The 17,495-nt window shown below is 40.8% G+C and overlaps 1 protein-coding gene across 2 annotated transcripts; it reads right to left on the reverse strand.

The window, feature by feature from the left end:
- Nucleotides 1-1,214: 1,214 nt before the first annotated feature.
- On the reverse strand, nucleotides 1,215-17,415 carry adhfe1 (alcohol dehydrogenase iron containing 1). Of its 2 annotated transcripts, none has more exons than XM_041802322.1 (6): nucleotides 16,390-17,415; nucleotides 16,024-16,122; nucleotides 12,534-12,612; nucleotides 10,394-10,490; nucleotides 2,404-2,561; nucleotides 1,215-1,554 (listed from the first exon to the last, which is right to left on the reverse strand). In XM_041802322.1, exons 1-6 carry the CDS (start codon nucleotides 16,395-16,397, stop codon nucleotides 1,471-1,473), a joined length of 525 nt encoding a protein of 174 aa, XP_041658256.1. In that variant the 5' UTR covers nucleotides 16,398-17,415; the 3' UTR covers nucleotides 1,215-1,470. The 2 variants fall into 2 exon arrangements, with proteins under 2 accessions (XP_041658256.1, XP_041658255.1); XM_041802321.1 differs by lacking the exon at nucleotides 16,390-17,415 and adding an exon at nucleotides 16,206-16,377.
- Between the last annotated feature and the right edge of the window lie 80 nt (nucleotides 17,416-17,495).

Raw genomic sequence — 17,495 nt, forward strand, 5'->3', positions numbered from 1 at the left:
TTTCTATTTATATTGTATTTAGTTATTGAGTTGACCCGCCCAGTCGCCATTGTTCACTGAAGTTTATATCAGAGTGGATAAAAGTTAACCATAAACATAGATAGATAGATAGATAGATGGATGGATGGATAGATGGATAGATGGATGGATGGATGGATAGATGGATGGATGATGGATGGATGGATGGATAGATGGATGGATGGATGGATGGATAGATGGATGGATGGATGGATGGATGATGGATGGATGGATGGATGGATGATGGATGGATGGATGGATGATGGATGGATAGATGGATGGATGGATAGATGGATAGATGGATGGATGATGGATGGATGGATAGATGGATGGATGGATGGATGGATGGATGGATAGATGGATGGATGGATGGATGATGGATGGATAGATGGATGGATGGATGGATGGATAGATGGATAGATGGATGGATGGATGGATGGATGATGGATGGATGGATGGATGATGGATGGATAGATGGATGGATGGATGGATGGATGGATAGATGGATAGATGGATGGATGGATGGATGGATGGATGGATGGATGGATGATGGATGGATGGATGGATGATGGATGGATGGATGATGGATGGATGGGTAGATGGATGGATGGGTAGATGGATGGATGGATGGATGGATAGATAGATAGATGGATAGATGGATGGATGGATGGATGATGGATGGATGATGGATGGATGGATGGATGATGGATGGATAGATGGATGGATGGATGGATGGATAGATGGATAGATGGATGGATGGATGGATGGATGGATGGATGATGGATGGATGGATGGATGATGGATGGATGGATGATGGATGGATGGGTAGATGGATGGATGGGTAGATGGATGGATGGATGGATGGATAGATAGATAGATGGATAGATGGATGGATGGATGGATATTAAATCATCCTTTTTTAAATGTAAATAGCTAAACATCTTTAATAGTTTTTAGAATATTCCAGATCATTGTTCTAATCCAATAATACTGAATGCTTTGAAGGCTTGGAGGTTAGAGCGCCATCTGTTTAAAAGGCTAAAACACCCAAGGGGATCAATAATCTGTACAGGCGCTTTATCAATAAAGTCAAACACCCAGCCCTGGTACTGAGGCCTTTTTAAGGTTCTGCCTCTCCCAGACCCAGTCTACAGGTCTACAGGTACCCTCTGAGGGTTGAAATCAATCAGTGAATCATCAATCAATCAGTCTTTATTGGTTGTTAGTCCAGGAGCAGCAGAGATACAGAGAACTGATCAAACATTCATCCTGACTAATGATTCTACAAACAGAAACACAGCAGGCCAACAGCTCTGAGGAGGAGCTGGTCTGAGGACGGCGGTCTGAGGATGGCAGACAGCTCCATCTAGTGGCTGTTAGAGGAACTGCAGACCTGAGATCACTATCAGGTGGTAGAGCTGACCTAGGGTCAGTTTAAGGCATTCTGATTGGTCAGTAGAGCTTCATGGAGGCTTCAAACAGGAGGCTCAGGTCCTCCTCTGTGTGCTCCCGGGGAGACAGTTTGGTCACTCGCTCCTGAAACGGACCAATGAGAAGACAGACATGTCACAACAGACAGGTGTAGGTGGAGAGAAAAACATAAATTTAGTTTTTGGGGTTGAGCAGGAGTTTAAGGTGGAGAATCAGTCTGTAGCTGAGACAGGGCTTGGCCATTAGAGGGTACAATAGAGTATAATACTGTGTCATCAGATGAATTTCAGAATTCTTAACTTTATTTGGGATATCATTTATATGTAAGTGAAATAAAAGTGGCCTAAGGATGGATCTCTGTGGTACACCTGTACCCATTAAAGATGACTCGACATCATCTACAACTATAGCCTTGGTTCTATTGGTGAAATAAACTTAGCACCAAAAGTAAGGTGTGTTTGGTAGATGATTTCTTTGTTGTAACAATGCTTCTTGGTAATAAATCTTATACCCTAGTAAAGCCTGTTTTTTCTCTTTTCAATGGAGCCACATCTGTAAGGATGAGCAGCAGAGCTGAGGATGTGGGTTGCGGCCATGAAAAATTTGCCAGATCTTCTCTGCCAGTGCCAAACGGCCTGTCTCTGACATCCCCGTTATATGGACCTTCAGTTTGGAGATGGTACCAGAACCCACTCAGTCCGACTCCCAGTCCCGACAATCCTAGCTGATTACTGCTGGTCCTCCCCTGGCTCAGGGGAGCGTTCAGTCCTGTCCCTGTTCCACAGGTTTAACTTCAGAAATAAAGCCCATTACAGTGAATATCAGTGAGAGTGGTTGCCATGGAAACGAACCATCGTCTCCATCGGTCACAGCAGTGGGAACTGGGAGGTGTCTTGTTGCTAATCGTTAGTCTTTACTGGGTGTACCAGTCAGTTGGAGGGGGCGGAGTCTCACCTGAGGAATGGTTCCTTTGACCAGAGCCGGGACGTCCTCTTTACTGTAACCCACCGCCTCCAGACCGTCCTCCACCTGGAGGTCAAACAGGAACTGACGAAGGGTGTCAGCCAGAACTGGACCAGCATCCGCCCTCTTCACCTGAGAGATATCTGCACCTGAACCCGTTGTGGACAAGAACCCCGCATTACAATCCCCAGAACACTACGGATCCTCCTGGTCGGGTAAAACCCTGACACTAGATCTAAGTGCATGTATCCTGTTCTATCTTGTTCTATCCTGGTTTGTTCTGTACTATCCTGGTTTATCATGTTCTCCCCTGTTCTATCTTGTTCTATCCTGGTTTAACCTGTTCTATTCTAGTTTAACCTGTTCTATCCTGGTTTATCCTGTTCTATCTTGTTCTATCCCGGTTTATCCTGTTGTATCCTGTTCTATCTAGTTCTGTCCTGTTGTATCCTGGTTTATCCTGTTCTATCTTGTTCTATCCTGTTGTATCTTGTTCTATCCTGTTCTATCTTGTTCTATCCTGTTGTATCCCATTCTATCTTGTTCTACCCTGTTTCATCCTGCTTTATCCTTGTTCATCCTGTTCTATCCTATTGTATCTTGTTTTGTCCTATTGTGTCCTGTTCTATCTTGTTCTATCCTGTTGTATCCTGTTCTATCCCATTCTATCTTGTTCTACCCTGTTTCATCCTGTTGTATCCTGGTTTATCCTGTTCTATCCTGTTGTATCATGATCTATCTTGTTCTATCCTGTTGTATCTTGTTCTATCCTTTTCTATCTTGTTCTATCCTGTTGTATCCTGTTCTATCCCCTTCCATCTTGTTCTACCATGTTCTCTCTTTTTCTATCCCATTCTATTTTGATCTATCCTGTAGTATCTTGTTCTATCCTGTTGTATCTTGTTGTATCTTGTTCTATCTTGTTCTATCCTATTGTATCTTGTTCCATCCTTTTGTATCCTGTTCTATCTTGTTCTACCCTGTATTGTCCTGTTGTATCCCGGTTTATCCTGTTCTATCCTTTTCCATCCTGTTCTATCTTGTTCTATCCTGTTCTATCCTTTTTCATCCAGTTCTATCCTGTTCTGTTCCATCCTGTTCTATCCTGTTGTATCTTGTTCTATAATGTTCTACCCTGTTCTGTCTTGCTCTATTCTGTTTCATCTTGTTCTACCCTTTTTCATCCTGTTCTATCCTTTTCTGTTCCATCCTGCTCTATCATGTTCCATCCTGTTCTATTCTCTTTCCTGTTCTATCTTGTTCTATCCTGTTCTATCCATTTTCATCCAGTTCTATCCTGTTCTGTTCCATCCTTTTCCATCCTGTTGTATCTTGTTCTATAATGTTCTACCCTGTCCTATCTTGTTCTATTCTGTTTCATCTTGTTCTACCCTTTTTCATCCTGTTCTATCCTTTTCTGTTCCATCCTGCTCTATCATGTTCCATCCTGTTCTATTCTCTTTCCTGTTCTATCTTGTTCTATCCTGTTCTATCCTTTTTCATCCAGTTCTATCCTGTTCTGTTCCATACTGTTGTATCTTGTTCTATAATGTTCTACCCTGTTCTATCTTGCTCTATTCTGTTTCATCTTGTTCTAACCTTTTTCATCCTGTTCTATCCTTTTCTGTTCCACCCTGCTCTATCATGTTCCATCCTGTTCTATTCTCTTACCTGTTCTATCTTGTTCTATCCTGTTCTATGTTTTTATTCCTGTCGTATCTTGTTCTATCCTGTTCTATCCTCTTCCATCTTGTTCTATCCTGTTCTATCCTTTTTCTTCCTGTTCTATCCTGTTCTGTTCCATCCTGTTTTTTCTTGTTCTATATTGTTCCATCTTGTTGTATCTTGTTCTATAATTTTCTACCCTGTTCTATCTTGCTCTATCCTGTTTCATCCTGTTCTTTCCTTTTTCATCCTGTTCTATTCTTTTCTGTTCCCTCCTGTTCTATCTTGTCCTATCCTGCTTTATCTTGTTCTGTCCTGTTTTATCTTGTCCTATCCTGCTTTATCTTGTTCTGTCCTGTTTTATCTTGTTCTATCCTGTTGTTTCCTGTTGTATCCTGGTTTATCCTGTTCTATCCTGTTGTATCCTGTTCTATCCCATTCTATCTTGTTCAACCCTGTTTCATCTTCTTGTATCCTGTTTTTTCCTGGTTTATCCTGTTCTATCTTGTTTTCTCCTGATTTATCCTGTTCCATATTGTTCTATCCTGTTGGATCATGTTTCTTCCTGGGTTTATCCTGTTCTATCCTATTTTATCTTCTTCTATCCTGTTCTATCCCGTTGAATCTTGTTCTACCCTGTTTCGTCCTGTTGTATCCTGGTTTATCCTGTTCTATCCTTTTCTCTCTTTTTCCATCCTGTTCTATCCTTGTTCCTGTTCTATCTTGTTCCATCCTGTTGTTTTCTATATTATCTTGTTCTATCCTATTGTATCTTGTTATATCTTATTCTATACAGTTGTATCTTGTTTCATCCTGTTCTTTCCTTTTTCATCCTGTTCTATCCTTTTCTGTTCCATCCTGTTCTATCCCTTTCCATCCTGTTCTATCTTGTTCGATCTTGTTCTATCCTGTTCTATCTTGTTCTATCCTGTATTCTATCGATCTTGTTCTATCCCGTTCTATCTTGTTCTATCCTGTTGTGTCCTGTTGTATCCTGGTTTATCCTGTTCTATCCTGTTGTATCTTGTTCTATCCTGTTGTGTCCTGTTGTATCCTGGTTTATCCTGTTCTATCCTGTTGTATCTTGTTCTATCCTGTTCTATCCTTTTTCATCCTGTTGTATCCTGTTCTGTTCCATCCTGTTGTATCCTTTTCCATCTGTTCTATCTTGTTCTATTTTGTTGTATTCTGTTCTACCCTGTTCTATCTTGTTCTATCCTGTTTTATCTTGTTCTATCCTTTTTCATCCTATTCTATCCTGTTCTGTTTTATCCTGTTCCATCCTGCTCTATCTTGTTCAATCCTGTCCTATCTTGTTCCATCCTGTTGTATCTTGTTCTGTCCTGTTCTATCTTGCTCTATCCTGTTTCGTCCTGTTCTTTCCTTTTTCATCCTGTTCTATTCTTTACTGTTCCCTCCTGTTCTATCTTGTCCTATCCTGTTCTAATCTGTTCCATTCTGTTCTATCTTGTTTGATCTTGTTCTCTGTTGTATCCTTGTGCTATCCTGCTCTGCTCCATCCTGTTCTATCTTGTTCTATCCTGTTGTATCCTGGTTTATCCTGTTCTTTTTCCTTGTATCCTGTTCTGTTCCATCCTGTTCTATCTCATCCTATCCTGTTGTGTCCTGTTGTATCCTGGTTTATCCTGTTCTATCCTGTTGTATCTTGTTTGATCCTGTTGTATCTTGTTCTATCCTGTTCTATCCTTTTTCATCCTGTTCTAGCCTGTTCTGTTCCATCCTGTTGTATCCTTTTCCATCTGTTCTATCTTGTTCTATTTTGTTGTATTCTGTTCTACCCTGTTCTATCTTGTTCTATCCTGTTTTATCTTGTTCTATCCTTTTTCATCCTATTCTATCCTGTTCTGTTTTATCCTGTTCCATCCTGCTCTATCTTGTTCAATCCTGTCCTATCTTGTTCCATCCTGTTCTATCTCGTTCTATCATGTTCTGTTACATCCTGTTCTATCTTGTTTTATCCTGTTGTGTCCTGTTGTATCATGGTTTATCCTGTATTGTCCTGTTGTATTCTTGTTCTATCCTGTTCTATCTTGCTCTATCCTGTCCTATCTTGTTCCATCCTGTTGTATCTTGTTCTGTCCTGTTCTATCTTGCTCTATCCTGTTTCATCCTGTTCTTTCCTTTTTCTTGTTCTTGTTCTATCCTGTTCTATCTTGCTCTATCCTGTCCTATCTTGTTCCATCCTGTTGTATCTTGTTCCATTCTGTTCTATCTTGTTTGATCTTGTTCTCTGTTGTATCCTTGTGCTATCCTGCTCTGCTCCATCCTGTTCTATCTTGTTCTATCCTGTTGTATCCTGGTTTATCCTGTTCTTTTTCCTTGTATCCTGTTCTGTTCCATCCTGTTCTATCTCATCCTATCCTGTTGTGTCCTGTTGTATCCTGGTTTATCCTGTTCTATCCTGTTGTATCTTGTTTGATCCTGTTGTATCTTGTTCTATCCTGTTCTATCCTTTTTCATCCTGTTCTAGCCTGTTCTGTTCCATCCTGTTGTATCCTTTTCCATCTGTTCTATCTTGTTCTATTTTGTTGTATTCTGTTCTACCCTGTTCTATCTTGTTCTATCCTGTTTTATCTTGTTCTATCCTTTTTCATCCTATTCTATCCTGTTCTGTTTTATCCTGTTCCATCCTGCTCTATCTTGTTCTATCTTGTTCTATTCTGTTCCATCCTGTTCTATCTCGTTCTATCATGTTCTGTTACATCCTGTTCTATCTTGTTTTATCCTGTTGTGTCCTGTTGTATCATGGTTTATCCTGTATTGTCCTGTTGTATTCTTGTTCTATCCTGTTCTATCTTGCTCTATCCTGTCCTATCTTGTTCCATCCTGTTGTATCTTGTTCTGTCCTGTTCTATCTTGCTCTATCCTGTTTCATCCTGTTCTTTCCTTTTTCATCCTGTTCTATTCTTTACTGTTCCCTCCTGTTCTATCTTGTCCTATCCTGTTCTAATCTGTTCCATTCTGTTCTATCTTGTTTGATCTTGTTCTCTGTTGTATCCTTGTGCTATCCTGCTCTGCTCCATCCTGTTCTATCTTGTTCTATCCTGTTGTATCCTGGTTTATCCTGTTCTTTTTCCTTGTATCCTGTTCTGTTCCATCCTGTTCTATCTCATCCTATCCTGTTGTGTCCTGTTGTATCCTGGTTTATCCTGTTCTATCCTGTTGTATCTTGTTTGATCCTGTTGTATCTTGTTCTATCCTGTTCTATCCTTTTTCATCCTGTTCTAGCCTGTTCTGTTCCATCCTGTTGTATCCTTTTCCATCTGTTCTATCTTGTTCTATTTTGTTGTATCCTGTTCTACCCTGTTCTATCTTGTTTTATCCTGTTTTATCCTGTTCTGTCCTTTTTCATCCTGTTTTGTTCCATCCTGTTCAATCTATTCTATCCTGTTCTATACTTTTTCATCCTAGTATATCTTTTCGATCTTGTTCTATCCTGTTCTATCTTGTTGTATCCTGTTGTGTCCTGTTGTATCCTGGTTTATCCCATTCTATCTCATTTTATCCTTTTGTTTCCTGTTGTTTCCTAGTTTATCCTGTTCTATCTTGTTCTATCCTGTTGTATCCTGGTTTATCCTGTTCTATCCTGTTGTATCTTGTTCTATCCTGTTGTGTCCTGTTGTATCCTGGTTTATCCTGTTCTATCCTGTTGTATCTTGTTCTATCCTGTTCTATCCTTTTTCATCCTGTTGTATCCTGTTCTGTTCCATCCTGTTGTATCCTTTTCCATCTGTTCTATCTTGTTCTATTTTGTTGTATTCTGTTCTACCCTGTTCTATCTTGTTCTATCCTGTTCTATCTTGTTCTATCCTGTTGTATCGTGTTTCATCCTGTTTTATCCTGTTCTGTTCCATCCTGTTCTATCTTGTTCTATTCTGTTCCATCCTGTTCTATCTCGTTCTATCATGTTCTGTTACATCCTGTTCCATCTTGTTTTATCCTGTTGTGTCCTGTTGTATCATGGTTTATCCTGTATTGCCCTTTTGTATTCTTGTTCTATCCTGTTCTATCTTGCTCTATCCTGTCCTATCTTGTTCCATCCTGTTGTATCTTGTTCTGTCCTGTTCTATCTTGCTCTATCCTGTTTCATCCTGTTCTTTCCTTTTTCATCCTGTTCTATTCTTTACTGTTCCCTCCTGTTCTATCTTGTCCTATCCTGTTCTAATCTGTTCCATTCTGTTCTATCTTGTTTGATCTTGTTCTCTGTTGTATCCTTGTGCTATCCTGCTCTGCTCCATCCTGTTCTATCTTGTTCTATCGTGTTGTATCCTGGTTTATCCTGTTCTTTTTCCTTGTATCCTGTTCTGTTCCATCCTGTTCTATCTCGTCCTATCCTGTTGTATCCTGGTTTATCCTGTTCTATCCTGTTGTATCTTGTTTGATCCTGTTGTATCTTGTTCTATCCTGTTCTATCCTTTTTCATCCTGTTCTAGCCTGTTCTGTTCCATCCTGTTGTATCCTTTTCCATCTGTTCTATCTTGTTCTATTTTGTTGTATCCTGTTCTACCCTGTTCTATCTTGTTTTATCCTGTTTTATCCTGTTCTATCCTTTTTCATCCTGTTTTGTTCCATCCTGTTCTATCTTATTCTATCCTGTTCTATTCGGTTCCATCCTAGTATATCTTTTCGATCTTGTTCTATCCTGTTCTATCTTGTTCTATCCTGTTGTGTCCTGTTGTATCCTGGTTTATCCCATTCTATCTCATTTTATCCTGTTGTTTCCTGTTGTTTCCTGGTTTATCCTGTTCTATCTTGTTCTATCCTGTTGTATCCTGGTTTATCCTGTTCTATCCTGTTGTATCTTGTTCTATCCTGTTGTGTCCTGTTGTATCCTGGTTTATCCTGTTCTATCCTGTTGTATCTTGTTCTATCCTGTTCTATCCTTTTTCATCCTGTTGTATCCTGTTCTGTTCCATCCTGTTGTATCCTTTTCCATCTGTTCTATCTTGTTCTATTTTGTTGTATTCTGTTCTACCCTGTTCTATCTTGTTCTATCCTGTTTCATCCTGTTCTATCCTTTTTCATCCTATTCTATCCTGTTCTGTTTTATCCTGTTCCATCCTGCTCTATCTTGTTCAATCCTGTCCTACCTTGTTCCATCCTGTTGTATCTTGTTCTGTCCTGTTCTATCTTGCTCTATCCTGTTTCATCCTGTTCTTTCCTTTTTCATCCTGTTCTATTCTTTACTGTTCCCTCCTGTTCTATCTTGTCCTATCCTGTTCTAATCTGTTCCATTCTGTTCTATCTTGTTTGATCTTGTTCTCTGTTGTATCCTTGTGCTATCCTGCTCTGCTCCATCCTGTTCTATCTTGTTCTATCCTGTTGTATCCTGGTTTATCCTGTTCTTTTTCCTTGTATCCTGTTCTGTTCCATCCTGTTCTATCTCATCCTATCCTGTTGTGTCCTGTTGTATCCTGGTTTATCCTGTTCTATCCTGTTGTATCTTGTTTGATCCTGTTGTATCTTGTTCTATCCTGTTCTATCCTTTTTCATCCTGTTCTAGCCTGTTCTGTTCCATCCTGTTGTATCCTTTTCCATCTGTTCTATCTTGTTCTATTTTGTTGTATCCTGTTCTACCCTGTTCTATCTTGTTTTATCCTGTTTTATCCTGTTCTATCCTTTTTCATCCTGTTTTGTTCCATCCTGTTCTATCTTATTCTATCCTGTTCTATTCGGTTCCATCCTAGTATATCTTTTCGATCTTGTTCTATCCTGTTGTATCCTGGTTTATCCCATTCTATCTTGTTCTATCCTGTTGTGTCCTGTTGTATCCTGGTTTATCCCATTCTATCTCATTTTATCCTGTTGTTTCCTGTTGTTTCCTGGTTTATCCTGTTCTATCTTGTTCTATCCTGTTGTATCCTGGTTTATCCTGTTCTATCCTGTTGTATCTTGTTCTATCCTGTTGTGTCCTGTTGTATCCTGGTTTATCCTGTTCTATCCTGTTGTATCTTGTTCTATCCTGTTCTATCCTTTTTCATCCTGTTGTATCCTGTTCTGTTCCATCCTGTTGTATCCTTTTCCATCTGTTCTATCTTGTTCTATTTTGTTGTATTCTGTTCTACCCTGTTCTATCTTGTTCTATCCTGTTTCATCCTGTTCTTTCCTTTTTCATCCTGTTCTATCCTGTTCTGTTTTATCCTGTTCCATCCTGCTCTATCTTGTTCAATCCTGTCCTACCTTGTTCCATCCTGTTGTATCTTGTTCTGTCCTGTTCTATCTTGTTCTATCCTGGTTTATCATGTGATTGTTTCATGTAATCTGTTTGGGCTGGTGTTGTGCTTTGATGGTGTACCGAGGATCTCTGCAGCCTCCAGGTGGCGCTCTGGACACATGGGAGCAGTGAAGTTAAAGACAGCTGGAGACGTGAGGACGACTGAGAGACCGTGAGGCTGAGGAGAGACGGAGACGGATGGAGACATCAGTCACCCAAATCAGATCAATGACGGGCAAGATTAAAAGTTTTAACATTAAAAATACAGAGAGCTTCAGGAATCATCAAAAATCAATCAGGAATAATCAAAAATCAATTAGGAATCAATCCTTAATCAATCATTAATCAATCAGAAATCAATCATTAATCAATCAGGAATCAACCAGAAATCAATCAATCAAACAGAAATCAACCAAAAATCATCATTGATCAATGAGAAATCAACCAGAAATCAATCAGAAATCATCATTGATCAATGAGAAATCAACCAGAAATGAATTAGAAATCAATCAGGAATCAAAAGAAATCAATCATTAATCAACAGAAATCAATCAGGAGTCAACAGAAATCAATCAGGAATTAACAGAAATCAATCAGAAATCAAACAGGAATCATCAGAAATCAAATTATTAATCAATCAGGAATCAATCAGAAATCAATCATTAATCAATCATTAATCAATCAGAAATGAATTAGGCATCAATCAGAAATCAATCAGGAACCAACCAGAAATCAATCAGGAATCATCAGAAATCAATCATTAATCAATCAGGAATCAACAGAAATCAATCAGAAATCAATCAGTAATCAACAGGAATCAATCAGGAATCAATCAGGAATCAACAGAAATCAATCAGAAATCAATCATTCATCAATCAGGAATCAAAAGAAATAAATTAGGAATCAATCATTAATCAATCAGAAATCAAACAGGAATCAACCAGAAATCAATCAGAAATCAACCAGGAGTCAACAGAAATAAATTAGGAATCAATCATTAATCAATCAGAAATCAAACAGGAATCAACCAGAAATCAATCAGAAATCAACCAGGAGTCAACAGAAATCAATCATTAATCAATGAGATATCAACCAGAAATGAATAAGAAATCAATCAGGAATCATCAGAAATCAATCATTAACCAATCAGAAATCAATCAGAAATCAAAAGAAATAAATTAGGAATCAATCATTAATCAATCAGAAATCAATCAGGCATCAATCAGGAATCAATCAGGAATCAATCATTAATTAATCAGAAATCAATCAGGAATCAAAAGAAATAAATCAGGAATCAATCATTAACCAGTCAGAAAGCCAGCAGGCATCAATCAGAAATCAATCATTAATCAATCAGGAATCATCAGAAATCAATCATTAATAAATCAGGATTTATCAGAAATCAATCAGGAATCAACAGAAATAAATCAGAAATCAATCAATAATCAATGAGATGTCAACCAGAAATGAATTAGAAATCGATCAGGAATCAACAGAAATCAATCATTAACCAATCAGAAATCAAAAAGCAATAAATCATTAATAATTCAGAAATCAATCAGGAATCTATAAGAAAACAATCAAAAATCAATCAGAAATTAATCATGAATCAATGAAAAATCAATCATTAATCAATCAGAAATCAAACAGGAATCAATCAGAAATCCGTCAGAAATCAATCAGGAAACAATCAGAAATCAATCAGGAATCAATTAGAAATCAATCAGGAATCAACAGAAATCACTCATTAATCAACAGAAATCAATCATTAATCAATCATTAATCAATCAAGAATCAATCAGGAATCAATCATTAATAATTCATTAATCAATCAGGAATCACTCATTAACTAATCAGAAATCAATCAGGAATTAACAGAAATCAATCATTAATCAATCAGGAATCAATCATTAATCAATCAGGAATCACTCATTTACTAATCAGAAATCAATCAGGAATTAACAGAAATCAATCATTAATCAATCAGGAATCAACAGAAATCAATCATTAATCAATCAGGCATCAATCAGAAATCAATCATTTATCAATCAGGAATCAAAAGAAATACATTAGGAATCAATCGTTAATCAATCAGAAATCAAACAGAAATCAATCAGGAATCATAAGAAATCAATCAGGAATCAATCAGAATTCAATCAGGAATCAATCATCAATTAATCATGAATCAGTCATTTTTTAAAATAGTTTTTTCTCCACTCACCACCAGGGGGTGCTCTATGCTGTAACCCTTAGCAGAGTGAGTCTTTACGTTCCCGGCGATCGGATACGACATCCCATGGCTGGAGAGAGAGACAGTACGGTTTAGGGTTCAGCCAGGGTGAAGGGGACCATTTCTATCAGGGATTCTCAACCTGGGGTCTGAGACCCCCTAAACGGACAGTCCTAAGGGGGGTAGACTTGGACTGGTCTGAGGTTCTAAATCAAATTAATGAAATCATCAAAATAATAGCTCTTCTCACAGGGTTAGATCAATAAACTAAATCAATATGACCTTTAACAGCTATTGATCGACCAATCACAGCTCAAAGCTCTCAGAAAACATGACCACCAGGAGATGTTCATGACCACCAGGAGATGTTCATGACCACCAGGACATGTTCATGACCACCAGGAGATGTTCATGACCACCAGGAGATGTTCATGACCACCAGGAGATGTTCATGACCACCAGGAGGTGTTCATGACCACCAGGAGATGTTCATGACCACCAGGAGATGTTCATGACCACCAGGACATGTTCATGACCACCAGGACATGTTCATGACCACCAGGAGATGTTCATGACCACCAGGACATGTTCATGACCACCAGGAGATGTTCATGACCACCAGGAGATGTTCATGACCACCAGGAGATGTTCATGACCACCAGGACATGTTCATGACCACCAGGAGATGTTCATGACCACCAGGAGATGTTCATGACCACCAGGAGATGTTCATGACCACCAGGACATGTTCATGACCACCAGGAGATGTTCATGACCACCAGGACATGTTCATGACCACCAGGAGATGTTCATGACCACCAGGACATGTTCATGACCACCAGGAGGTGTTCATGACCACCAGGAGGTGTTCATGACCACCAGGAGATGTTCATGACCACCAGGAGATGTTCATGACCACCAGGACATGTTCATGACCACCAGGAGATGTTCATGACCACCAGGACATGTTCATGACCACCAGGAGATGTTCATGACCACCAGGACATGTTCATGACCACCAGGAGATGTTCATGACCACCAGGACATGTTCATGACCACCAGGAGATGTTCATGACCACCAGGAGATGTTCATGACCACCAAGAGATGTTCATGACCACCAGGAGATGTTCATGACCACCAGGAGATGTTCATGACCACCAGGAGATGTTCATGACCACCAAGAGATGTTCATGACCACCAGGAGATGTTCATGACCACCAGGAGATGTTCATGACCACCAGGACATGTTCATGACCACCAGGAGATGTTCATGACCACCAAGAGATGTTCATGACCACCAGGAGATGTTCATGACCACCAGGAGATGTTCATGACCACCAGGAGGTGTTCATGACCACCAGGAGATGTTCATGACCACCAGGACATGTTCATGACCACCAGGAGATGTTCATGACCACCAGGACATGTTCATGACCACCAGGAGATGTTCATGACCACCAGGAGATGTTCATGACCACCAAGAGATGTTCATGACCACCAGGAGATGTTCATGACCACCAGGAGGTGTTCATGACCACCAGGAGATGTTCATGACCACCAGGACATGTTCATGACCACCAGGAGATGTTCATGACCACCAGGACATGTTCATGACCACCAGGAGATGTTCATGACCACCAGGACATGTTCATGACCACCAGGAGATGTTCATGACCACCAGGAGATGTTCATGACCACCAGGAGATGTTCATGACCACCAGGAGATGTTCATGACCACCAGGAGATGTTCATGACCACCAGGAGATGTTCATGACCACCAGGACATGTTCATGACCACCAGGAGATGTTCATGACCACCAGGACATGTTCATGACCACCAGGACATGTTCATGACCACCAGGAGATGTTCATGATCACCAGGACATGTTCATGACCACCAGGAGATGTTCATGACCACCAGGACATGTTCATGACCACCAGGAGATGTTCATGACCACCAGGACATATTCATGACCACCAGGAGATGTTCATGACCACCAAGAGATGTTCATGACCACCAAGAGATGTTCATGACCACCAGGACATGTTCATGACCACCAGGACATGTTCATGACCACCAGGAGATGTTCATGACCACCAGGACATGTTCATGACCACCAGGAGATGTTCATGACCACCAGGACATGTTCATGACCACCAGGAGATGTTCATGACCACCAGGAGATGTTCATGACCACCAGGACATGTTCATGACCACCAGGAGGTGTTCATGACCACCAGGAGATGTTCATGACCACCAGGACATGTTCATGACCACCAGGAGATGTTCATGACCACCAGGACATGTTCATGACCACCAGGAGATGTTCATGACCACCAGGACATGTTCATGACCACCAGGAGATGTTCATGACCACCAGGAGATGTTCATGACCACCAAGAGATGTTCATGACCACCAGGAGATGTTCATGACCACCAGGACATGTTCATGACCACCAGGAGATGTTCATGACCACCAGGAGATGTTCATGACCACCAAGAGATGTTCATGACCACCAGGAGATGTTCATGACCACCAGGAGATGTTCATGACCACCAGGAGATGTTCATGACCACCAGGACATGTTCATGACCACCAGGACATGTTCATGACCACCAGGAGATGTTCATGACCACCAGGACATGTTCATGACCACCAGGAGATGTTCATGACCACCAGGACATGTTCATGACCACCAGGAGATGTTCATGACCACCAGGACATGTTCATGACCACCAGGAGATGTTCATGACCACCAGGAGATGTTCATGACCACCAGGAGATGTTCATGACAACCAGGAGATGTTCATGACCACCAGGACATGTTCATGACCACCAGGACATGTTCATGACCACCAGGAGATGTTCATGACCACCAGGACATGTTCATGACCACCAGGAGATGTTCATGACCACCAGGAGGTGTTCATGACCACCAGGAGATGTTCATGACCACCAGGACATGTTCATGACCACCAGGAGATGTTCATGACCACCAGGAGATGTTCATGACCACCAAGAGATGTTCATGACCACCAAGAGATGTTCATGACCACCAGGAGATGTTCATGACCACCAGGAGATGTTCATGACCACCAGGACATGTTCATGACCACCAGGAGATGTTCATGACCACCAAGAGATGTTCATGACCACCAGGAGATGTTCATGACCACCAGGAGATGTTCATGACCACCAGGAGATGTTCATGACCACCAGGACATGTTCATGACCACCAGGAGATGTTCATGACCACCAGGACATGTTCATGACCACCAGGAGATGTTCATGACCACCAGGAGATGTTCATGACCACCAAGAGATGTTCATGACCACCAGGACATGTTCATGACCACCAGGACATGTTCATGACCACCAGGAGATGTTCATGACCGCCAGGTGGAGATGTTGAGATGCTCATCGTCACAGTTACCATGTCTTCATTAATCTGATTGGTTCTTAGAGTCGGTCTTCTCACCACAGATGAACTCCGGCGTTTCCAAAACCAATACCAGCGAACACACTGGCCAGATGCATGCTGGAGCGAGCCTCCAGATCCTCAGGGTCACGCACCGCTCTGTAAACAACCAACAGACAAAACTATAAAAAAACAAACAGACAATCAGATAAATAAACAAGCAAACACACAAACATTTCCACCTTAAAATGTTGGTTTCAGAGTGGATCTTTGGAGGACTGGAGGATCTCCTCATGAAGGGGACCAGCAGCTCTGGTTGATCCAGATCTGCTGGTTTCATGGAGGACTGGAGGATCTCCTCATGAAGGGGACCAGCAGCTCTGGTTGATCCAGATCACCTGGGTGATCCTGTTCAGGTGTTTTTACCTTTTCATGTACTTGGCGAGCACGTTGAGGGCGTGGCGGGACCACACGTCACTGATGGGGTTGCTGCCCTGGTAGGCGGGGCGGTTGATGGGGTTGGGGGGGCAGGGAGTCCTCTGGTTGTAGGGCAGGGCAGTGTAGGACTCCAGGGCGTGGCTGAGGGAAACGAACCCATCAATAAAGAATAAATCAATAAATCAATATTCATGGTGGAACATAAAGACTCAATCAATCAACAGTAATCCACAAACGTGAGAATCCAACACATCAATGGCGTTCGATCATATTTTTATTATTTATTTATTTATTTATATTCTCTAATCACATCCATGTTATTGATCTTTGAATAAAACTTTTTTACTGGTTTTTATTGTCACTGTGGTTTTTCAAAGGAGGTCAGACTCTATCATGAAAACCTGATCCAGCAGTCCTGGGGTATCAGGGTCCTGTAAATCCATAGTGAACTATGAGTCATAGTGAACTTGGCCCGAGACTACGTCTGGGATGCCTCCTGGCCTCCTGACAGGAAGTCTACCAGGGTTGGTTTTTGTTTCTGCCCCCTGTGATTGGTTTATGACATCAGCAGCGTGGACCAATGAGAGAGCAGGAGACTAAATCTGAATGTGTTGATAGTTTTTAGTGTTTTTAGTGTGAAATCATATCTGATCATTTAAAATGAGACCATTGGCTAATGTAGTAACTTTAGTGATGTAGCTAGTGTAGCTACTGTATGCTAGCTTTAGCTGAAGCTAACTAAAGTGAGCTACTATTAGTGTATCTACCTCTAAAACAGGTCTGAACATAATTTAGTCCAGATTTGACCTCTGACCTTTGTCTGTTTATTGTACCACACTGTTTAGTCTCTAAAGTTGAATAATGTTCAGGAATAGAACTGAAGTTCAATTTGGAAAAAAAAAACAACTAAAACTGGAAATAAGGTACATCACTTCCTGTCTGAGATCTACGGGGTCTCAGATGGACTGTCTACAGCACCTCTCTCCATCTCTGAACATGAGACTTGACCTTTAAACCCTGATCACGTTGGACAGAATGAACTGATCTCATGTTAGAGACGTCTTTGTTTAATGGAGTTACATTCTCACTAACAG

This window comes from Cheilinus undulatus, linkage group 13 (assembly GCF_018320785.1).
Source record: "Cheilinus undulatus linkage group 13, ASM1832078v1, whole genome shotgun sequence".
NCBI classification, from domain to species: domain Eukaryota; kingdom Metazoa; phylum Chordata; class Actinopteri; order Labriformes; family Labridae; genus Cheilinus; species Cheilinus undulatus.

Bases quoted from the DNA above. Each gene is read 5' to 3' on its own strand.
- adhfe1 (XM_041802321.1), bottom strand. From the start codon at position 16,303: ATGAAACCAGCAGATCTGGATCAACCAGAGCTGCTGGTCCCCTTCATG. The intron at 12,613-16,023 runs GTGAGAAGACCG...CTCTCTCTCCAG, and splicing joins AACGCCGGAGTTCATCTGTG to CCATGGGATGTCGTATCCGA. The intron at 10,491-12,533 runs GTGAGTGGAGAA...GTCTCTCCTCAG, and splicing joins GCATAGAGCACCCCCTGGTG to CCTCACGGTCTCTCAGTCGT.